The 24,496-nt window shown below is 41.4% G+C and overlaps 1 protein-coding gene across 1 annotated transcript in view; it reads right to left on the minus strand.

Annotated features, from left to right (window-relative positions):
• Window positions 1–24,496, minus strand: part of NAV1 (neuron navigator 1) — a 349,739-nt gene that overhangs the window by 101,759 nt on the left and 223,484 nt on the right. The window contains exons 5-6 of the mRNA XM_051998661.1: window positions 15,284–15,386; window positions 10,036–10,401 (exon numbers count right to left, since the gene is read on the minus strand). Of these exons, the coding sequence (XP_051854621.1) occupies window positions 10,036–10,401; window positions 15,284–15,386 (469 nt within the window). The remainder of the gene's footprint in view (window positions 1–10,035; window positions 10,402–15,283; window positions 15,387–24,496) is intronic.

The raw sequence follows: 24,496 nt of genomic DNA on the forward strand, positions 1-24,496 counted from the left end.
TACTTCATGGCTTCCCCACTCCCTACCATGATCCTGGGATAGGGAAGGAGGGAAATGAGGAATGGAAAAGCAGGTGACTGGGAGAGTTTCCTTATTTCACTTGATTAGATAAAATCCCAACATCTGCTATTTTTAGAAAACGGACATTTCTTCCATAAGTGGTCGAAATTCTTTGGGTTGTCACTTTGGATTGTCGACAGTTAACTCTCACTTATCTGTGTGAATAGAGGGCAGTCATGATATACTAGAGCAGACCACAGCTAAAATATTGGGCTCACATCAAGGTACCACATTTTCAAAAGCACTTGACGAAGCAAAGTATACCAAGAAGGGAAGGACTAGGATGAATAGAGGCCCAGAGTCCTTTTTCTACAAAGAATTATAGAAGGAGCTGAGGACATTAACCAGGGAGAAGAAAAGGCTAAGAGGCTTAGGGTGAGGGAGAAATGGACTGGACAGCTGCCTTCAGCTGTTCTGGGGAGAAAATGGTCAAGTATAAAACTTCACAAATTACTATGATGTTACCTTCACATAGAGTTTTCCAATTTAGAAAGCATTTCATAGATGAACTCATTTCCATGATGTAGGTAAACTATGTTTGATTGTTCTAATTGAACAGATGAGAACATTCAGACTCTTGGAAATTAATTGACTTCAATTCATTCAATAAACATTAATTAAGCCTTACTTTGTTCAAGGCACTGAGATAGGTACTGGGGTTACAGAGGTAAAAACCACACAGAGAGGCAGCTTGGTATAGAGTTGCATTTGGATTCTGGGAAGTGCTAGGTTTAAATCTTGCCACGGACACTTATTGGCTGTGTGACCTTGGGTAAATAACTTAACTTTCTGGGCCTCAATTTCTTGGTTCCTAAAATGATATAGCTGGACTTGATGACCCATCTCTAAGATTCCTTCTCAACCTGAATGTCTGATGGAAATAAAAGTTAATTTGAGGCTGGAGAGAAAAAAGCTATCAAAAGTAGAAGGACAAGAGAGGTGGTGTGTAATAAAAGTTGAGTCTTGCTGGAAGCAAGGATGACTGGATTAGGCTGCGTTGGAAGGGAGGGAATTTCCTATTTTCTGAGACTTTCCTGTAGAGCTTTGATGACCATTTGTTAGGGATATTACAGTCGGGATTCAGCTTTTTGTATTAGATGATAAATATGAAATTCTAAGAATGAGTAAAGAAATAATGGCAAAGAACTATAAGAGGAGCCTCAGGAAGGTTCACATTTGGAATAAACTGAACCATATGAAAAATATTAAGAAAAAAAATGGAGCAGTTCAGATTGAAAGAAAGAGGAACAAGGAAGAGATAAAGTTAAAAATGCTCCGTGGTTGTTTTGCCTATAAGAAGATACCTAAGTAGTATGTGAGTCAGTCAACAAGCATTTATTAAGCACCTACTATATGCTAGGCCCTTTGCCAATCACTGTAGTGGAAGGATCCCTGGACTTAGAGTCAGGAATCTAGTACTAGAATCCTATCTTAGATAGTAGCTATGTGAGCCTGTCACTTAACTTCTCAGTTTCAATTTCTATAAAATGAGAAAATGGGACTCTTTGGGCTGGCTCTAAGATGTCTTCCAGCTCTAAATATTTACGATCAAAACTGAAAAGTATAGAATAATCATGACTTAATAGGGAGTAGAAGTTCAAGATAGATGGCAAGTTCAAGATGGCAGGAGAATGGAGTGCTACTTTAAATATCCTGTCATGTATAAGGTACCACTGATAATTTCTGAGGAACTGTTGGTGAATCAGAAAAGTGTTCAGGGATTGAAGAAATAGGAAATAGGAAAAAAGTACATTCTGGAAACTTGGTTTCCAGAACTCCTAAACATGTGAGTGTAAAGTCAACTTCCAACAAAATTCTAGACTGGATTACTATATACATGTTTGTGAACATTTAGAAAGAAAGTGGTAAATACTGAGAGCTATTGTAGGTACACTTGGAATAATATATGCCATTGTTGTTGTTCAGTAATGTGTGACTCTTCATGATCTCAATTAGGGTTTTCTTGGCAGAGATAGTAGTTGGTTTGACATTTCCTTCTGCAGTTTATTTTACAGATGAGGAAACTGAGGCAAACAGGGTGAAGTGACTTGCTCAGGATTACACAGCTAGTTACTATCTGAGGCCAGATTTGAACTCAGGAAGAGCAGTCTTTCTGAGTCTAGGTCCAGCACACTAACTACTGTATCTCCTGGATGCCTAATATATGCCATAGTAATTTTGTTTTGTTTTCTTTTTTAAAAATAAGATTACTATTGTCAAAAGTAGTCACTTGTTTTTTGGATCTCCATTGCATTAAAAAGAAAGAGCATTTAATTTAATTTTTCTTGAACAGCATGATAAATGTAGATATATGTTTAGAAGAATTGCACGTGTTTAACCTATATTGGATTACTTGCTGTTTAAGGAAGGAGGGAGGGAGAAAAATTTGGAACACAAGGTTTTGTAAGGGTGAATGTTGAAAACTATCTTTGCATGTATTTTGAAAATAAATAATATAAATTATTTTAAAATTTAATATAATATAGGATATAAAAATTTAAAAATGCATTTTGAAAAATAAACGAATAGATGCATGTATATACATACATATCCTATATATAATATATATGTATTTCATATATATATATGAAGAGGAAAAGAGGCATAGTCAACATTGTCCTACTGGTATAAGCAGCTGCTGCCTCTTAGAAAGTATTAAACTAGCTAAAGAATCATTTTTGATGGAAATTCCTCCTTTGAAGCTTCATGCTTCAGAACTTGATTCTCTTAGAATGAAGGGATTATAAATTTAGAGAAGGAAAAGACCTAAAAAGTAATTTAGTCCATTCTTCAATGAGAAAATTGAGGCTCAGGGAGGAGAAATCACTTGCTTAAGGTCATACAGGCAATGACGGGGCTCAGTCTTGATGGCAGATCTCCAATCTAACTAATTTCTCTACTCTACCAAGCTGATTTGTTTCCTTGAAAAACTAATGTTCTCTCCCTGAATTTATATTTTAACTTTTGGATTATCCTTTATTGCTATATCTCATGCTGCTTACCTTCCTTAGTGGAGCCTCCCCTTTCTCCTTTTTGGTCTCCATCTTTCATTGTTACTCGGCATCTTGCTTGGCTCTGATCTCTCCTGGACTTAAAAAGGCTACTCAAACCTATCTACACTATTTTTCTAGGGACAGCTAGATGGTACAGTGAATAGAGCACCACCCCTGAAATAAGGAGGGACCTAAGTTCAAATCTGACCTCAGATACTTAACACTGCCTGGCTGTGTGACCCTGGGCAAGTCACAACCCAGTTGCCTCAGCAAAAAAGAAAAAACAAAAAAAAAAAAAACTATACTATACTATTTTGCTTTTGCCCCTTTTGCAGAATGATTTTTGGTTTCCAATCTCCCCTCATAATTAAATTGCTTTGGCTTCCCCTAGTTTGACTCTTCCATATTTGTACCACTTTCAACTCTTCCTGTTACCCGTCTCCACCTGGCTCAGTTCACACAGAGGCCTGGGCCTGGCTGCTGCTTTGACTGACACAGGATAAATAACTAGGCTGATAGATAGATTGGGGGAACTCAGTCAGAATGTGTCTAGATTAAATTGCAGCAAGATATTTGATAATGTTGTTCTTGTGAATAAGATGGAGAAACAGAAGCTGATTGAGAGAGGAATGAGGTAGATGTGTAACCTATTACTGCATTTTCCCTATTCCTCCTCACTGTATCCCTTGCCCCTTACCCTGATTTCCCCTGCCCCTATATATTTTCACATATAACTCCCCATATCTAGAATAGATTTCCCTCTCTCCATTTCAATCATCAAAATCCTTTTCCTTCAATGCCCAGCCCAAGTATGCCATGAATCCTTATTTGATTAATCCCAAACAGGAGTGGGTAAATTCAGAGAATGCTGTTAATATGTCGATGTTAAGCTGGGAAGAGGTCTCTACAACTATGTCCCAGGGTTCTATTCTGGTTCCTATCTTCTTCTATATATGTCTAGCTATATCTATTTATGATATACATATTACACACACACACATATATACGTACATATATATTATCATTGACTTATATGAAACCATAGACAGCCTGCTTAGAAACTCTAAAGATGTCAAAGAGCTGGGTTGTACATCAAATATGTTTAAAAAAAGAGAGAGAAATGAATGAGATAATCAAGTTTGAAACATAGATCTCAAGAAGCTAGAATTCACAAAATGAAATTTGGTCTTTATAAAATCAATTGCATGAATGTTATGGGATATTATTGTTCTGTAAGAAATGATCAGAAAGGCCTGGAGAGACTTCCATGAACTGATGCTGAGTGAAATGAGCAGGACCAGGAGATCATTATTTACTTCAACAACAGTACTACATGATGATCAATTCTGATGGACCTGGCCATCCTCAGTAATGAGATGAACCAAATCAGTTCCAATGGAGCAGTAATGAACTGAACCAGCTACACCCAGCGAAAGAACTCTGGGAGATGACTATGAACCACTACATAGAATTCCCAATCCTTCTATTTTTGTCTGCCTGCATTTTTTATTTCCTTCACAGGTTAATCGTACACTATTTCAGAGTCCGATTCTTTTTGTACAGCAAAATAACTGTTTGGACATGTATACTTATATTGTATTTAACATATACTTTAACATATTTAACATGGGTTGGTCATCTCTGGATGACTTGTGAACATTTAAAAAGAAAGTGGCAAGTGTTTCTCTCTCTCTCTTTCCTCTTCTCTCTCTCTCTCTCTCCTCTGACCAAGGCAAATTAAAGCTCTTTTTGAGCCTTAATTTTCTCCTTTGTAAAATGAGAAAGGTGGATTAGCTGGCCTCTGAGACCAGTTTAAAGTAGTTTAGTTTGGAGGATAGTATGTCTATTGGTAACAGAGGCTGGAAAGGTAGATTAGAGCTAGGCTGTAGAGAACTCTGAGTTTGGATTTTATATAGCAGGCAAGGGGAACCACCCTACTTCACTTCCCCAGGCAGAGGAGAGATTTTTGAAGTGGAGTGTCTCAGAACTCACTTGATTTTTCACAGTTTATTTGGTTCATATCCACTTGTTTCATTCTTCTAGGGAAGTGAGAACCCAAGACTCAGTTCTGTTTCTCATTGAGAAAAGGTTCTTTTCAGCGCCCAGAGAAGGAAGCAAGGTAGATGGGCTACTTCTGTAGAGGCAGTCATGGCATTGATATGGGTCAGAGTTTTTCTAATAGCAGGGGTTTTCTGAAAAAATGACAACTTAAAGATTGATATTTAAGCAAACATGGCATATTCCCTGCAAGATTCATGGGAAACACAGATGTGTCCTACTTTTCCAAACACACACAAAAAAGAAATAGAAATCTAAAACTTTAAACAACTCATAAATTGAGGAGCAATTATTCATATTTCTTTTAAAAAATCCTTATGGTTACAAAGGGGTCATCAATGTAAATGTTGGATTTCCTGTACATAGATAATTTGGTTTGAGAAACCAGGAATGGAAAAGTTAAAGCTAAAGACCAATCAGAACAATGACAAAATAGTCCCCAGATTGTGTAAACAATTGGGAAAACTGGAAGTAATTTACAAAATTGATTTTTGCTTCTTTCTCAACCTCCCTTTTTCCCTCAACCCATTGCTTTCCACCAGGAATATGTCTACTTTATAAAGGGAACTAAACAATTTATAGACAAAGGCAGAGAGACTTTTGCTATAGTCCAGAAGGAATGCAGCACGCTTATGGCTATTGCTCCATCTAATTTCTAATAGTTCAGTCTTTGTACTTAGGTCCTTCAATTATGCTTGATTCCTGTACACAACAGTTTGCCTACACATGTGCATGGATTGTCCTTTCCATCAGATTGAAACTTCCTGAAGACAAAGATTGTCACTCCCATCGAATAAGGAGCTACTTCCTGAGGGAACAACTTTCTTCCCCATTACATTTAGCCCTCCTCATCACACTACAGAATATAGTGTGAGAACTAACTGTGTTCCTCGTCAGGAAGGCTGATGGGGCTCCTTATCCATCTCCATTGGTCAGATATAGAGCTAGGGACAGGAGCTCAGTGCATGTGCAGAGATGCCTCGTCTCCAGTCCAGATCCTGGCCAGGCTGATCTGAGGATCTGAGGTCAGGCCAGTCCCCGAGTCAACAGGCAGTAAACAACCCTATACATGAGTCAGTTGTTTTTCTTCAAAGCTGCTTAATTGGCCGGACCTTCCCTGGTCCAGATCTCCAAATTTGTCCCAGAAGGCTTAGGAAGAGAGCAGGCAGCTTGGGTGGAAATAAGTCCAGGGAATGAAACTGTTATTTTGGGTGCTCCTGAACACTTCAGGAAGGAGAGTTACTTTTTCTGCTGGGAATCATTTAAGACCAAGTTTCCAGTTATAGCCTTAGATCATATTAGGTTTGCAAAGCATTCTCTCTCTCTCTCTCTCTCTCTCTCTCTCTCTCTCTCTTTTTCTCTCTCTCTTTTTCTCTCTTTCCTCTCTCTCTCTTTCTCTCTTTCCTCTTCTCTCTCTCTCTTTGTTTCTCTCTCTCTTTCCTCTTCTCTCTCTCTCTCTCTCCTCTCTTTCCTTTTTCCTCTCTCTCTGTCTCTCTGTTTCTCTGTCTCTCCTCCCTCTGTCCTTCCTTCCCCCTTCCCTTTCTCTCTGTCCTTTTCCCTTTCTGTCTTTGTCCTTCCCTCCTTCTTCCTCCCTATCTTCCTTCTCTCTCTGTTTCTGTCTGTCTGTCTGTCATCTTATTTGAACCTCAAAACAACCCTGAAAGGTTGGTATTATTATTGACTCTGTATTATAGAGAAGGAAGATAACAGAGAGGTTAAAGATTTGCTCGGTTGCCCAGCTAAGAAGAGTTGTCTACAGCAGGATTTGACCTCAGATCTTTCTGATTCCAACTGCTATATTCTATCCACTACATCACCCTTAATCTTAGCAAATCTAAGAGAAGGGGACAAGGTGGTAGTTTGAAGACTGGCCAGATAAAGGTTTTAGATCTATGGTAAAGCCCAATCTGTTTTAGGATCTCCTGAGCTTGGAGAATAGGAGCACTTAGCTAGAACGCTGTGTCCTCTTCCTTAATTTCTGTCCCTCCCTTTTCTCCTCCCCAGACTGCCATCTGGGTCTGAGTCATTTTTCCGTGGTTCAGCCCCAACAGATTTGGGATGGGGAAATGTATAATGATCAGGGATCACTGTGTGCCAAAGGGCAGGAGGTGGGGCTCTTGCTGTTGGAAGAGAGGGATCAGGAGTTTAAAGGAATAGGGACTGAAGATGAAAGCCCTGAGAAGAAAGGTATGAGAATGAAGACTATGAAGACATTAAAGACTAAGGCAAAGGAACATGGGAGGAGACTGTTGGACAGTACTTTATCATCCTCCTTGCATTGCCTCCTGGTCACAAATCTGACCTTGCTTTTACAGCTAAGGGGATCATTGGATAGATCTCTGAGCCTGGAGTCAGAATAACCTGAGTTCAAATCTGTGCTCTAACACCTATTTTCTGTGTGATCTTAGACAAGTCCCTTACCCTCTGTTTATTTCAGCATTTTCATTTGCAAAATGGTGACAATGATAGCATCCAAACTTACAAAATTGTTATAAGGATCAAATGAAGTAACATTTGTAAAGTGTTTAACATGGTTCCTGGCACATAGTAAGTGCTTAATAAGTGTTTGTTTCTTTTTCTTCTTCCCTCACCTTGCCCTTGGATGTCATCCCCAGAGTCAAATGGGGAAGTTATTTGGTACCCTCTTAATGAGCAGGGCCCCAGACTGAAATCTGGGGAGTCTCCAATCAAAGACTCCATTGTTTTGTTTTGTTTTGTTTTTTGTTAAATTGTAAGTAGGAATAGGGTCCTGAACATTTCAGATGTTCAATCAATATGTGTTTGGTGAACAAAAATAGATGAATGAGTAAATATTGTGCTGATAAATAGTAAATTCTTACCTCATTTGTAAAGAGTGTGAAATTTAAAAAAATCTTATTCTACTATTACTAGGAGAGAATTTGAAATTGGCAGAAGTGACTATTCCTAACTGCCCATTGTGACAGATCACAGAATAGAATTAATGACTCTTGAATTTTTTGAGCAAATCATCAGAAAACACTCCCATTGAGAAGGGTATGTGTTTTCCTTCAGTTGTAGAGTCAATGAGTGTCTCTTTGATTCAATTTTGTTTCCTTCTTTTTCATTATCTCAATATGTTTAAAATGTGTTAGTCACTAAGACATTGGGACATGGGAACAGGAAAATTATTTCTATGTTTTAAATAATAGGAAATAATGATGGGCTTATTACAAAGAATATTTACTTTGATTTCTCAAGGATTTGTAATTGATCTGAAGTAGGAAACTTTCTTCACCAGCTCTGATCACAATTGCTCCATAACTCAAGTCTACTAGTTATTTGAGAATGACTGTGGCCAAAAAATTCATTGATGAGTTTATTAAAATTGTGATGGGGCTGGTCCCTGGACAACAGGAATACAGCATATCACTGGGATGCTAAGTGTCTTATATAATAAGTATGGCATTGACCCTGGGCTCTTGAATGATTTGTCAGGAGAGTGCAAGGCTTAACAGGTCCTATCACAGGAAATATTTCAAGTATGGATATGATGGTTTAAAAAAATCTGACTAAAAAATCCTAAAACCTTTGGTTTATGGAGCACATCTAGAATTCATTAAGTCTTCTCCCCTGTTTCAAAGCTAGACTCAGATGAAATTGCCTCATTCAGAAAGGAAGCTCTCTTTGCTTTAAAGATACCTAAGGGAAGATATTGTATATTCTATTAGGTATCCATTCTCACTGCTGCACAAGTGTTTGTAGTGGGGAAGGGAGAAGATAGTTGAATGACAGAGAAGACTTGAGAATTCCTTGCATAGCAAGGAGATCAAATAAGTCAATACTTAAAGAAATTAATTCAGAGTATTCACTGGAAGGTCAAATACTAAAGCTGAAGTTTAAATACTTTGGCCACATAATGAGAAGACAACTCATTGGAAAAGACCCTGATACTGAGAAAGATTAAAGACAAAGGGAAAAGAGGATAGCAGAAGAGAAGATGGATGGTGTCATGCAAGCAAGGAACATGAGCTGAGATAGACTTGAGGAGTTAGTGGATTATAGGAGGGCCTGGTGTCCTGTGGTCCGTGGGAAAGGAAGATTGGACACAGCTGAATGATTGACCAACAAGTTAATTTCATTTTTATCCTTTTTGCTGCCATTTATAGATCTCTACATCATAATCCATTCTCCTTAATCTATTCAATAATTGGCTTCAGTCTTCTCCACTTCAATCCCTGTTTCCTTTCAATTAGTATCCTAAATTTTCAATGTCTAACTCCCATGACTTCTGTCAGGAATCCATCTCAAAAAACTTAGATCTTACATTTCTCCACCTTAACTGAATTTGCCCTAAGGATTAAGAATGATTAGGAAAGAACAGGAAACAGTAAGGGGAAAAGATTTAGGAGTCGCTGTGAAGAAAGGAGAGATGAGGAGCCTTTTAAAAGTTGGGAAGGGAATAATAGCAAGATAGAAGTCTAGACAGAAACCAATCAGAGAGTAAGCTATAATGAGGATAGAGAATGGAGCTGTTATTACATCAATTAAAGGAACTTTACACCAGTTCAGGTTGGGACCTCGTTTGCAACTTAAAAAGGAATTCACCATCATTAACCGACTAGCCTCACAAAGTCCAGTTCCTGACTTTCCTACCCCATAAAACCATACCAATCATACACAGGGAGAAGAACTGCATATGTAAATAGCATCCTCCTCCTCTCCTCCCCATGTTATTAATGTCTCTAATTTCTCCTTTCTTTCTGGCAAATACATAGCCCAGAACTTGGTGGAGAGGTTCTACAGGCTTAAAATAACCACAGCAAAGTGGAGGATCAAATCCTCCATTCTTATTAAAATATAAAGACCCTGAAAGGATTCTTAAGGATCCCAGTCTCTAGAAGGACACAAGGATGGTACCTTCTCTTCCCTTCTGAGTGATGCTCTCGAAAGGGCTATAGCTTACCCTGTTGTGATGTCGTCATCCTCTGTCATGGTCTTTCCCATGAGGTCACTGTCACTCATGTAGCCAGACTTGAGATCAACCTCATCAGAATCCAAAGACTCCACCAGCTCAAGGCGAGAGATGTGGCTGAGTTTGCTGGGACTTCGCATGGGCATGGTGTGAGAATAATGGGCTCGCTCGCCATGCATGTACCAGGCTGGAGGGCCGTCGGAGCGGCAGCTCCCACCCACTGACGGGGCGTCACCCGCCTGCAGCCGGGGGCTGGACTGTCCGTAGCGCCAGGAGAGCGGGGACGAGCGGTTGGAGAGGCTGGACACACTGCGGGGGTTAGCGTCATCGCTATCGTAGCAGGTCATCTCCAGGGAGCTACGGGGCAAAAACAAGGTGAGATCTTAGGAATCAGACAATTTCGAGAACTGGAAGATAATTTTTTTAATTGCTCCTCCTCCTTCTCCTCCTCCTCCTCATAATGATTGCCAGGAACCCTGCTAAGTGCTTTACAATGATTATCTCTGATTTTCACAACAACCTTAAGAGACAGGTGCTACAATTAGCCCCATTTCACAGATGAGTAAAGCCAGGCTCAGGATCACACAGTTAGGATCTGAGACTAGATCTGAACTGACTCGAGACCCAGTACTCTATCCATTGTGCCAACCTAGATTATAGATCCAGAGACAGAAGGGAACTTAGGAGTCAATTAGTTTCTTATCTTACAAATGAAGAGCAGTTAAGTGACAGGACTAAGTTCACTAGATATGTGCCCAGATATGTAGAATTTGAACCAGGTCTTCTGATTCTGATGCACTCTTTGCATTGTGCCATATTCCAATTCTTTCCCCTCTCCTCCCTCCCCCAGAGGAAGAAACTGAGGAGGATAAGGGACTTATCACAATCCACACAAGGATTTGATGAAGCACCTATTATGTGCCAGGAACTAGGCGGAGCGCTGAGGATACCAAGTCATAAATGACATAGCCCCTGCCCTCAGAGAGCTTATAGTCTACTGAGGAAGGGAGATAACATACCCACAAAAGCAGAAACACAAATAAGCAGGAGGTTGTTGTTTGTCCTTCATGCTGGAAGGGACCATAAAATTAGGGAAATGATTCTGGGATATTCAAGTGAGTTGGATTTTAGTGAGGGAGGATGTGCAAGGTCTCCTGCTCACTTTCCCCTCCAGAGCCACCTGGGTCCAGCGGCCAGATCTAGGTCAGGATGACTGTAGATAGCCCTGGAGGCAGAGGGAGATCTTGGGCTTTTTAGCTAAATTCTTCAACCAATGTAATTCTGGGGAGAAGGTGCTGGCAGCTGGGGAAATCAGGAAAGGTAGTGTTTGAGCTGAGCTTTGAAAGAAACCAGGGATTCCAAATGCCACTAGGTGGCACCATAGTGCATAGAGTGTGTGGAGGGATGAGGAATTCTTCATGAGTTCAAATCTGACCTCAGGCACGTCCTACCTGGGTGACCCTGGGCAAGTCACTTAACCTTATTTGCCTCGATTTATTTATCTGTAAAATAATCTGGAGAAGGAAATGGCAAACCACTCCAGTATATTTGCTAAGAAAGCTCCCTAAAAAGGAATTCTAAGTGTCAGTCATAGGAAGGGAACCCATTTCAGACATGGGGGAATACCCCGTGTAAGAGCATAGAGATGGAGTGTCAGAGCACCTGAATTCAAATCCCACCGTAGACATTTGTGAGACCATGTGGGCATAGATTTGAAATGAATTAGAATAGATGGCCTCCAAGATCCCTTTCAACTTTAGCTCTATGATCCCGTGACTCCATTATTTGTTGGTAACCTCTGTCAGACTTAGCACAATGTGGGGTTCACAGGAGATACTCAGTTAAGAACTGTCTTACTGAATGACAGAGGCAGTGTCTGAGTTTCTCTACTCAGTAGTCCACAGTTTTCCACCCACCTAATAAATACCTTATCAAATAACCCCGGAAGGCTCTGAAAGTCCAGAACAGGTGGAACTGAGTCTCATACATATCACTTAGCGTCATAATAGCACTCTATGATCAGCAGAGATATTGGGAGCTTCTTGAGTTATTCTATTCTTGTCCTAACCCATGTCCGACAAGCTAACACTGAACAAGCCCCTTTCCAAATTACTGTCCTTTCTTTTTTCCCCAGACATCATAAAGTCTGGGGAAATTACTGCAGGTGAGGGCCCCATGGCCCTAGGGGAACCATCCTTTGACTCAGGAAGAGAGACTTTATTGCAGAAGTTACTGACCTTTATTAGATCATATCCCCCACCCCCAATTCCATGTTAGTCTCCAGTTCCTGCCTCAGAATATGGGGGTGGAGAGAAGGCTAAGCACAAGGGAGAATGAAACGTTTCACTTCCCCACTGCTACTTTCCCTCAGCTACAGACAATTCTCTGCCCTTTCCCTTCCCCAACAAGGACCCCTTCTCCCAACCCATTCTCAGATGGAAACATCACTGTTTGGTACAAATAGTAGAAGTGGAACTGGACCTTAATGGGTGCAAAGGTTTCTGAAAAGGAATTGAATCTGCATCAGACCTATAAGTCATCACCCTCCTGACCCTCCGTGACCTAGCCTTGGAGCTCATCACGGTGGTCTGCTGGAAAGTGACCTTTACAGGCAGACAAGAAGATTTATAAAACCTCATGCAAACGGGATCAATTCACTTCCCTCCTCAAGTTGTCCTATTAATAAGATACTTAAATCTACCTGCTGATACTTACGTTAGAATTGAAATGAACTAGTTGGCTGGATATGCTTTGAAAAGTGAAAAAGGGCTAAAGAAATCTAGGGAAGACTAGGGACTGGACCAGAGATTCACTAGTATAGGCAACTCCCTCTTAATGCAGGTAGCTGTCTTATCTTCAACTTAGAGTCTTGAAGAGTTACTTACAGCATTGAGGAGTTAAGTGACAGAGTCACATAACCTATATGTGTCAAAGGTAGGTCTTGAACTCTTGATTCTGAGACTAACTCTCTGCCACCTTCTTGTCTTTCTGTCTTGATATGTGCTATATAATAAGAATAAAAGCAAATATATTTGATTCAAAAGTTGGAATGGATCCCAACTTTGGGACATAAAGGAGAAAAACAGCCTTGGAGTGACCAGTTCCAGTTCTTTAAAAGCCAGGGATCTGGAGCTCTCCCCCAGAGTGGACATTCTTCTAATTCTCCATGGGGGTCTTAAAGCTATTCTTCTGAAAATTGCCCTATTCCCGAAGACAATAAACAGCCACAGCCTTGGTCACAGCTGTCCCCCATCTGGCAAGTTAGAATCAGTCCAGCCAAGGAAATGGAAGCTGTTCTGCTCCTCTAGGGATGAGTCATTTTGGGTGTGACCCCATCAGCAACTAAACTCTTTCTGGCTGCCCTGGGATGAAACTGGCTGGCGATCCAGGACCTGAGGGACTGTCCCAGTTCTTTCCCAAGCTTGGTTGGGGTCTCTAGGAAACATAGGGAAAGTTGCTTTGAATTGGACCAATCCAATGAGTACTGAATTGCTAGTGTTCTGTCTAGTGATCTAGACCCCACTCTCCTGCTTAGTTTTCCAGGCTTGCTTGGTGCTCTTATGTTTACTAGGGGGAACAGGAAGAAAACCCCAGAGGGCCTGAATTCTGGTTGGGGGAGACCTGTAGGAGGTCCTACAGGCCCTTCTTATATACCCTCCCCATAGCAATTGTCTTTCCTCCTCAGATTTATTTCTCCATCATCTCCTTTCCTTAAAAAAAAGCCCCATTGAAGGTTTGACTTGGCACAGGCACAGTTACTAACCCAGGAAGGAAGATTTTGAAAACATGCCCAAGCATCCATCTTTTAACTTCATTTTTTTCAATTAATAAAAATTTATTTTCTCTTCTACCCCACCCTCCAATGAAAAAGAAGAAAAAATCAAGAAAAACAAAATCTTTGAACCAAATATACACAGTCAAGCAAAACAAAGTTCCATACTGGGATCTCCAAAAATATATATCTCACTCTGCACCTTGTACCTATCACCTCTCTGTCAGGAGATGGTTAACATGCTTCATCATCTGATCTCAGCGGCTCAACAGAAAACAATGAAAAAAGACTTCCAGTCTTAAGGACAGGATCTAAGCTTCCTGGTTGAGGTTTGGAATTAGGACTCAGTCAGTGTCTAGGTCTGAGGGTGAAGTGATGCAGGTTGTGAGATGGGGTGGTGTTAATTTCTTAGTATGCGTAGGTTTAGTACCTGAGTACTTAATGTTTGAAGGATTGTGAAATCGTCCTACCATGGTATGGGAGCATGGGCTTAGTGATGCAGTGCCTCAGGTTGTGGGATGGGATGGTGTTAATTTCTTAGTATGCATAGGTTTAGTACCTGAGTACTTAATGTTTGAAGGATTGTGAAATCGTCCTACCATGGTGTGGGAGCATGGGCTTAGTGATGCAGTGCCTCAGGTTGTGGGATGGGATGGTGTTAATTTCTTAGTATGCATAGGTTTAGTACCTGAGTACTTAATGTTTGAAGGATTGTAAAATCATCCTACCATGGTGTGGGAGCATGGGCTTAGAGAAATACTCTTCTCATCACTGCCACCTCCCCAGCTTTTCCAACTTTGCTCTCAGTTTTCCATCCCCAGGAGATGGGGAGGAACCCTACTTCGAATTCAACTGAGGGTGTGACTTGTGCCTCACCCAGCTTTCCCCCTCACACCCCACAATTTCCCAATCCTGGCCACCTTCTCTACGCATTACCCCTAGAGCCCAGTCTCGTCCCCACTGCCCCCCACAGAGTTGACAGCATGAGCTCATCTGGGCAGCCAGCAGAGTCAGGGAAGGGAAACATTGAGTCAGGGCAGAGATTGTGGCCAGCAGGCTGCTGGGGGAGAGGTGCTGAAGAAAGAAGAGGTCTCCGGACTCAGCCAAGAACTTGGAGCTCCTCTGCAATTGAGGTGGGGGATGGAGTGGGCAAGCACAAGCAGGAAATGATGCCAGTGTGAAGCTGTGCTAAGCACAGCAAGATCTTCCCTGATGTCTGCTGGGAGCACTGGTCCAAGAGCCAAACATAGGAGGATGGGGAAGGACATCTTGGCTAAAAGGGAAGAGCCTTAGTGAGAGGGTTAAAGGTGAAAGGGTATCTGGCCAATTGGAAGGCAAGGAGAAATCTGGGGCACCAATGGGAGGGCCGTATAGTTGTACCTGGGAGAGAGCTGGAGAAAACATTGGAGGAGGAGGCAGAGATGGAAGACAAGGGAACAAGGAAGATCCCCTCAACCCAAGGCTTACCTGTGAGTTACCTGGGAACCTCTCAGGCTAGACATAGTCTCTTCCAGGTTCTGTCGAAGGTCCAACACATTTTGAACCGTTCTCTTTCTTTGGGACTCCGGGTCTGCAGAGGGCGAGAGGGAAGAGACAGGTTGAGTCTGGACATTGACCGCAGAGCACACTTTGGTTATGGGGAATCACCCAACAGGACAAGGGCTAGGATAAGCAAGGCAGGACAAAGCACTGGGATGTGCCAGATCACTGGGGAGAATCCACTGGTGAAAATGAAAAAATGAAAATTGTGCTGCCTCCCCTCAGGCCTCTGTGTGTGTGTGTGTGTGTGTGTGTGTGTGTGTGTGCGCATGTGTGTTCGAGCAACAACCCTGAAAGATAGTCCATAAAAATGAGATCTTCTGACCCTCACCTCCCATCCCATCCTCCACCCCTATGCTCATAGTGAGAGCACCTGGCTGTTGTCCTCAGGGGTAATTTTTCCTACAAACAAGGATTGTAGCAATGGAAATTAGCCTCAACAACTATTCTCCCCTCCAGCTCTGAGTCTCAGGCACTCTGATGGGGACACATCTGGCGCTTCAGCTGCCCAGAAGGGAGATGTGACCTCCCCACGGGAGACCTCGGAGAGAGATCAGATGGGGTTCTTCCATCTGCTGGTTAAGATTAAAAGAAGTTTCTCCGGCTAACCTGATAGCCAAAGCCAAGGCAGGAGGAAAACTCCACAGCCCTCACTTACCTTAGGGGTAATGGTAGTAATGGTTTAGAAGGGCCAGGAAGTTTGGGATTGTGTGTGGGGTGCCTATGGAACAGGTGCTACGGGGTCAAAGGGTTTGGCTAAAGCCATCGACACCCAGGACCTTATTCTCTTGGGAAATGCTCTTGATGACAAAGAAATTCAGATGTGGCTATTTTGGAATTCTCTGGCAAGAATAGCCCATCTGAGGTTATGTTATCTCCCTTTTTGTCTCTCGGTTAGATGACATCTATGACCTCTAGACTCCAGAAGAAAGAGAATCTTTTGTATCAAACAAAGCAGATTCTTCCTCCCTTCAGTTTTATAGCGGACAGAAGCAAATGGCCCAAGAGAGTAGAGGGTTTGACAAGTGTGCAAACTCAAAAGGTTTTTTTTTTACCTAAGGATCTCAAAGCACTTGGTAGAAACAAATTTATGATGTCTCCTGGAATCCAGGAGGTAGAGGTTTTCATGAATGACTTCACAGAAGAGAATTCAGGAAGGCTGATATGCCAGGAAATCTCCCCCTACTTTCTCCCCTTACTTCTCCTTCCCTCCTCCCTCATGAATGAAGCTGCTCACTCGGCCCACCACAGACTCAGCTGGAGTGTTGGGTTATTTCAGCTGGAAAAGGGAAAACGTTGGAATCCTTTCGAGGGTTGGTTTTTCCCCCCCTTTGCCAAGACTGAAACCTGGGATCTGGCAAGAGGCTGCTTAGACTGTCTCGCCAGCTGGAGGGAGGACTGGGTGGGGATGGGCAGAGAGCCAGGACTTGGCAGCAACCACTCCCTCTCCCAAGATCTCCAGGGCACCTTTCCTACAATTCAGCTCCACACCCAAATCTGCTCCGCCTTCCTTTCTACCACTTAGACTAGTAACTAATATTCTCTGCACCTTATTTTATTTATCTGTAAAATGATGGGTTGAAATACATGACCTCTAAGTTACTTTTAGCATTAAGTCTTATTATCCTATATGGTTCTTCAGCAGCCAGCATTAGACATCCCATTCTTTAGATCACTCTGCTTGTAGGCAAGAAAAAACAATAATGAATCCCTTTGCCAATTGCCTGAGGTCCTGATGTTCTAGTACAATTGTTATCAGGGCATTCAGGAGCAAGGTACTTGCCAGTGAAACAATGGGTCCTAGACTAGGGTCACCATGTCACAGAAATGTCTCTAAAGGTTGGAGAGAATTAGAAAGTGGGTGTGTGTGTGGGAGGGGGACAAGTTTCTCAGGCCCTCCTGAATAAGAGCCAGATCAGGAAGAGTAAAGGTTTTTTTTTTTTTTTTTTAAATAATACAGCAAACAAACCCTATTTGTACAGACTTTGATTACATTATACCAGTGTCTCCAATCAATACTTCCCAAGTGAGAAGAAAAGGTTAGTTTTGACAGGAAGAGGTCAGAGAGTTCAGAGATAGGCCTGTGCAAATATCTCAGCCCCATTTCTGCTATTTATCAAAGCACCTGAAGTCATCCTCAGCCTTTTTTGGTGTTTTTTCCCCCACAATTTCCAACTGTCAGCCTGGAGCTTACAGAGCAGGATGGAAGAAGAAAGCTCTTTGATCTAAGAAAGGTAAACTGAGAAAGGAAAAAGAAGCTTGGGTGAGCTGCTCAATATATAGACCCAGGCATCCTTCTTTAATTGGAGAATATAATGACCCACAACTAAAGCTATCTATTCCCAGATGACTCAGATTCAATGACAGGACCCAAGCATTTTTCTTGCTTAAGGAGGAAATGAGGATTTCAGTGACTCTTCCTCTCTTCTGTTGAAGGTAACATCCCTCTGAAGAATCCCAGTCTGATAGTAGAGAGTTCATGCCTGTTTTGTTTGCCAAAAAATACTGTCAAGAAGTAAAAGGAGGAAAATGAACCTTCATTCTTTAGCTAGACAAATTTAAGGAAGGCAACCTGGAACTATCGGGCTTTAGTAAGGCCCTATGCCTTGCACATATTAATTAAGAGCTTAAATTTTTTTGATGAATTGAATTTGGACTTTAAAGAAATCAAGCTTTCTGTCTTGGTTTGCTAATCCATAAAATGAAAGGAAAAAGGCTAAATGATCTTTTGTTTTTTCAGCCCTAAATCTGTGATCTTTAGCTTTTTGAGAGGTGTGGGATAGAAGGTGTCTTTAGAATCAGGAAAACCTGGACACTGAATTTTTGTCATTGATGTGCCTTAGCTTTGTGAAGCTGGGGCAAAAGTCACTTAACTTTAATTTTTCAGGTCTCCAGGCTATTCCCTAAAAGCATAAGTTACTTAAAATCAAGGGAGGGAGGGAAGAAAAAGGAGCTATTTTCTTAATAAGAGATCCCAACATTGATGAAATCACAGTTTCAGATTCTTTTGAAATCCACCAGATTTGCTTGGCCCCATCCACACCCCAAGCCCTCATCCAAACAAAACAAAACAAAAACTTTAGGGAGCTGGATGACTAGGAAGAACAACTGTACTGTTATCTCCAAAGAAAGAAAAGATGGCATAAAGGAGGGGGGCTTCTCTATCTCCCTAAGCGTTTCCCACTTGTCTCCCCCTGCTTCCCATCCAGGTACTTAACTCCTTAACATGCTTCTGAGATGATGCTCACCCTCCTCCCCCATCTAATTCTATCAGTAATAGGAAACTGCTGCTTTCCAATTGTCCCACAGACATGGGTTCTGAGCAGAGGAACTCCAGATGAGGGAAGCCTTTCTCTCTAGCATCTGGTCTCTTCCAGGACATGGGCTAGATGCGGGATGCTGAAATCGGGGACTTCTGCAGCCGCTATTTTTGGTGGGCTTCTCAGCAGCGACATCTGGTGGCCAGGTTGGATATAACACCTGGTTTTTCACCTGGAGAAGGTTGGATTTGGCGGATGGGGACTCTGGGAACCTGGAGCTAAATGACGGGATCGGTCTTTGGGGTGGGGAGGAATACTTAATCCTGAGAATGCAACTTGGAAATAACACTTCATTCTGCCTCTTCCGACCTTTAAAAGCCTCCCGAGCTTCCCTCAGGGGTATGGGAAGCGAGGAAGGGAGGGTAGTTTGGAAAAGGGGGGACCTGTTCTTCTCTTTCATTCTGGGGTACCCCCCTCCATTTCAGGGTTTTGGGTGCTCCTGACAAGAAGGCTGAGGATTGGAGTGGGGGCGTATACAAGTTCCCTCTGTCTAGTAAAGTCCCTTCAGAACACCCCACAAGCATGGGAGGCGAGGCTGGGGGCGGGAATGGACTAACGGGACATAAAACTGTTTTCCTTTCTGGATAGCTCCAAAGGGCTTTGACTGAGGGCTATAAGAGGTCTTCCCTTAGCTCCCTCCATTTCCCCTAGCTGTTGCTGGAGGCTTTTCCCTGAACAGATGGAGCAACAGCTTTGGGGAGCTGGAGGGGTGGGTGTGCTAATTCAGGGTCTCTAAGGCATAAAAGGCTCCCCCAACCTAGCTGTCACCATGACAACTCGCCCTAGCTGCATGTAAACAACTGCATGTACCCAGAATGCAACAGGACATCTGCATTGTAGGGTGGTGATTCCTTTTATGTATAGATGAGTCTTACAACTGTCCAGGTAAAGCTTCTGTTTGGCCCACAATCACTGGATCAAGGATATATATATGCCTTCTCTCTCAATATTCAAATACACATATGTGCATATAATACACCAGAAGAAATATAAATAATATAAGATGAAATTATAATGTAAATAAATAAAATAATACAAAATATAAAATGAATAAATAAATAAAATACACCAGAAAAAATAAAGATGATTGCAATTATAAATATTGCTAGACTTGGAATTTACCGGTAAATGTTAAAACACAAGTAGGCACAGGCACAAACACCATCTGCCTATGTAAGCTATTCTCACAAAGGTGCTTACAAAAGGGAAAAGTGCTTGAGTGTATATACTACTCATTTATCATTTTTAAATTTATTTTATTTTTAAAAAATTTTCTCCCTCTCCCTTGTCACTTTTGAAGAGGGAGAGTAAAGATGGTGATACTAAAGGAAGCAGAATGATTTAGACGGCTAAATGTGGCAGAAGACAAGGCTGGAGGGAAATTTATAATATTTATAGATTTTATAAGCAATTAGCAGAAGCTAGATCTGAGCTCACAGATTCATAGAATTTGAGAGTCAAAAAACAACCTCTGAGCCATAGAGTTGAACTCAAATCTGAAAAAAAAAATTCCTGCTATGCTATACCCAATAAGCCCCTGCGTGAAGACCTCCAAGAAGGGGGGACCCTCACCTCCTGAGGCAGCCCATTCCACTCTGAGATTGATGTAAGGGCTAGGGAGCTTTTCCTGACATCACACCTAGCTTCTTTGTGAGGTTTGGGCATTGTTCCTTCTTTGGCTTCTGGGACCAAACAGAACTAATCGGATCTCTCTTGCACATGATAACTTCATCTCTCATCCCCACCTTGAGTCATCTTTTCTCCAGGTTAAACATCCTCATTTCCTTTAACTGGTCATTACTGGGCCCAATAGAGATTCCTATTGGAGTTAAGATGTTTGGATGTTGCCTTCTTTCCCCACATCTCTCTTCTGCCATATTTCCTCCACCCTCAAACTCAAGAGGAGACCAATTTCAGTATAAATCTAGTTTAGTTTTTGCTTTGGAGCTCCCTAAACTTCTTAGCCTCCACCTACCCAGAAAACTGCTGGGATAGGACATGGTCTTAAGGCTGTAGTTTTTAGATATTTGAAGTTTGGAGACACAGAGGAAGAGAGCCAACTCTAGAATGGGATCGCTGGCATTTATTTGCCTCTTTGTCTCTCATATATCTTCTGCTTGTGAAGGAAGCATTGGGACTGGAGGAGGGGGTGCAGTGAAAATCTTCTTGGGGAAACCTTCCCCAGCACAAGTTACTAAAGTTTGGGCTGGGTCTATTGGCTGGAGGCAAGGGGGTGGATGCGACACCCCGAAAACTCTCCCTCTGGGTTTTCCACACCTCTAGCCTGGGTCATAAAAACTTAATCTCCTAACTCTCCAACAAAGTTGCTTCCCGGAGTTCCTCCCAGCTTTGGGAAACTTTGGGCCTCGGGGCATTGAGGATAATCTCTCTAAAATCTAGTTAAGTATGGAATGGAGAACAACTAGTAAAAATGGTATCACCGAATGACAGATTTATGGTGGTGCTAGAAGAAGGTGATAAGCAAGGAAATCCATCACTCAACAGCCCAACTTTCCCAAATAATAATTAGCCAGCAATTAAGTAAATTACAATAACTGCCTGTTGAAATTTAATCACCCCCATCACGCATATTTTAGAATTCTCAGGAGAAGTTTAGCCCTTGGCCAAAGGCAGAATAATTTATGTACAAATTCTAGGATAGCCTTAGATGAGGGGGAGGAGGGAGTAGTAAGAGGAGAAGTAGCAGCAGTAGGGACTTAAGTTAGACAGTAGGCAGGAAGAAAAGCAGGGCATTATAGAGGAATTTAATTTTGTTTGTCCTAAGTACTTGAAGAGTATCAGTGACATCAGACTTGACTTGAAATGAATTGGATTTAAGTGAGACAGAGCTGTGCAAAATCATCAGCCTCATTATCTCCTTCAGATCTTTCAGGTCCAGTGACAAGACATTGTCAGGATTACTGGAGATGGCCCCAGATTCTGGGAGAGAACTTGGACTTTTTAAGCTAAGGTCTTTCTCAGGTCCCAATCTGTCTGAGGCAACACCCATTCAGTATTTAAGAATTAAGAAGAAAGATGGCCTTGTTTCCTTCACAAAAGAATCAATCTGGGAGGGGAAGACAAAGTTTTAATAGAAATTAGTCACTCTCCTTGTTTTTTAATCTTAGATGAAGAAACCTCGGGCCACAGCTCAAATCCTACCTTCTACAAGAGGCCTTTCCTGGTCCCACCCATTGCTAGTGCCTTCCCTCTGAAGGGATCTGAGATTTACTCTTATCATACCAGCTATGTTATTTCCAGCATTAGAATGTGACTTCTTGTGGACAGGAACAAACATTTGCTTTTCTTTGTATCTCCAATGTACTAAGGTACATTGTGCAACATCTGTAAATGTTATGTAATAACATTTAATAAATCAGAAAACACTTGATAGATCTTTGTTGACTGACAACAGTGACTAAGCCAGAATGAGAGTTCGAGCCTTTAATCTTCCAGGACATTTCAAATGCAGGAATATGGACTGAGAGCTGGAAAGGATCTGGGAAGCCATCTAGTTCCCTTATTTTAAAGAAGAATTTTGGACTCAGAGAGGTTGGAGATTATACAGGAAAATGACAGAATTGAGATTAAAACTCAGATCCTCTGATTAAAAATTCAGCACTTTTCCTACAGCACATGTGACTAAAGAAAGCAACTGTCTCCCCCTCTCCATGTAAATCTATCAGAACACAAAAGTCTAAGGAGAGTGTTCTTGGTACAGACCTGCTGGGAATCAGGGCTCGAAGCAGGGAGGATGAAAAGTCACACAAAGAGCAAGCAAACAGACACAATCTAGAGTACCACCTTTCTATTTGTCTAATCAATGTTAAGGTTGGGGAGTGAATGGGACAGGAGGCAGATCTTTCTTGGGTTCCCAAACCTGGCAGATTGTGAAACTCAGTAAATACTGGAACAGATTCCATTCTAATAAATACCACCTCAGAAGCCAATCGATCAAGGAAATAGGCAATTAATAAGAACTTGTGACGTTTCTAAGATAGAAGCCACAGTCCTCATTGGTGGAGATTTAAAGACCAAAGAATGAAACAATCCCTGCCCCCCCAGAAGCTTGCATTCCTTTGGGGGAGGAATGGGGACAACATGTATCCCCATAAAGGGCATATGAGATGAATCCAGGATGATTTTGTGGGGGGAGGTCCTAGCAGCTGGGGGTGGCGATCAGAAAAGCTCTTGTGAACTTTTGGACTGATTTCTGAGGAAAGGAGAGGTTCTCAGAGATAGATGTAAGAAGGGAGCACATTCCGAGCACAGGGCAGCCTTTTAAAAAGCCTATGGATGGGAGATGGAATGCTCTGTATGGGGAATGGCAGGAAGTCCAGTTTGGCTTAACCTGAAAGTGTGTGAAGAGGAGTTACGGATAATTAGGCAGGGAAGGTAGGATAGAGCCAGGTTGTAAAGGGTTTTAAATGCCAGACAGAGGACAGATCTCTGACCCTAAGCCAATGACCTCTTATTCATGTCAAACACTATTCAAAAATAACAACATTCCATTACACTCCCATTAAAAAAAAAAATCAAACCACCAAACTGTCACTAGGGCTTTGCTTTAAGGATATTTGAATTATATTTGCCAATCACGATGCTGATGATAATTCAATTAAAAAAGTGTATTTCTTTTTCAGATCCCTTTTTGAATTTTTGCTCTAATCTGGAAGATGAAATCCATTTGTCTTTTAGACTGTTTATTTGGTCTTGAAACAAACCAGAGAAACATGACAAGCAGACTTCTGATTCCTCCCAGACACTTAGTAGCTGTGTGACCCTGGGTGAATCATTTAACTTCTATCTGCTATAATTTCCTCAGCTGTAAAATAAAAATAACAATAGCATCTACCTCTCAGGATTCTTGTGAAGATCAAATGAGATAATATTTGTAAAATGCTCAACACCATGCCTGACTCATGGAAAGTACATACTAAATCCATCCCTTCCTCCTTCCCTCCTTTCTTCCTTTTGTCCCTTCCTCCCTTCTTTCTTTTTCTTTCTCTTTCTTTCTTTTTTCTTGCTTTCTTTTTCTTTCTCTTTCTTTCTTTTTCTATTTCTTTCTTTTTTCTTTCTTTGTTTTCTTTCTTTCTTTTTCTTTCCCTTCCTTCCTTCTTTCCTTCCTTGCTCCCCCCTTTCTTCTTTTTTTTCACCAGGTATATTTCAGTCCACTTTTTAGTTATTTTAAATTATAGGCTTTGACTTAATAGAGATAAGGGAGGTACAATTTAATTAAATTCAATAAATATTTCTTAAACATCTACTATGTGCAAAGCAGTGTGTTAACCATTGATCCTATAAAAGTAAAGATGGGGTCAATCTCCACTACAATGAATCACAGAATATTCCACTTCTATTGAATCAATTAATCAATAAAAAGTAAATAGTATGTGAATTAGTCCTCAATCAATCTGAAAGTATCATAGGGACTTGAGGTCCTTGAATAAAGAGAAATGCTATCACATAGAAAAATATCTTGTGACTGGTTGAAGAAGATAAGGTCATGTCTCTTGAGCTATAGATAAAAACAGCTAGTCAGAATTAGTCAGTCAAATGGGAGAAGAGCCTAATTTGGGAGCTGGGCTCCTGAGAGGAAATCACTTTTCGGAGAAAATTGTACCTAGTCTTCTATCTTCCTCATTCACCACTGACCATGTACTAAAGAGAATAAACTAGAGGAGACGATGCATCTAGCTGGGAGTAGAGACATGTTTAAGGACAAACAGAAGATCTTCTAAGACAATGCAACTGAGTATCTGGAGAAAGTACCCAACAGGTTTATGAACTTCATAAGGTCAGAAGATGCAGGTATCTCATT

This window comes from Antechinus flavipes, chromosome 4, assembly GCF_016432865.1.
Source record: "Antechinus flavipes isolate AdamAnt ecotype Samford, QLD, Australia chromosome 4, AdamAnt_v2, whole genome shotgun sequence".
In the NCBI taxonomy this organism is placed as follows: Eukaryota; Metazoa; Chordata; class Mammalia; order Dasyuromorphia; family Dasyuridae; genus Antechinus; species Antechinus flavipes.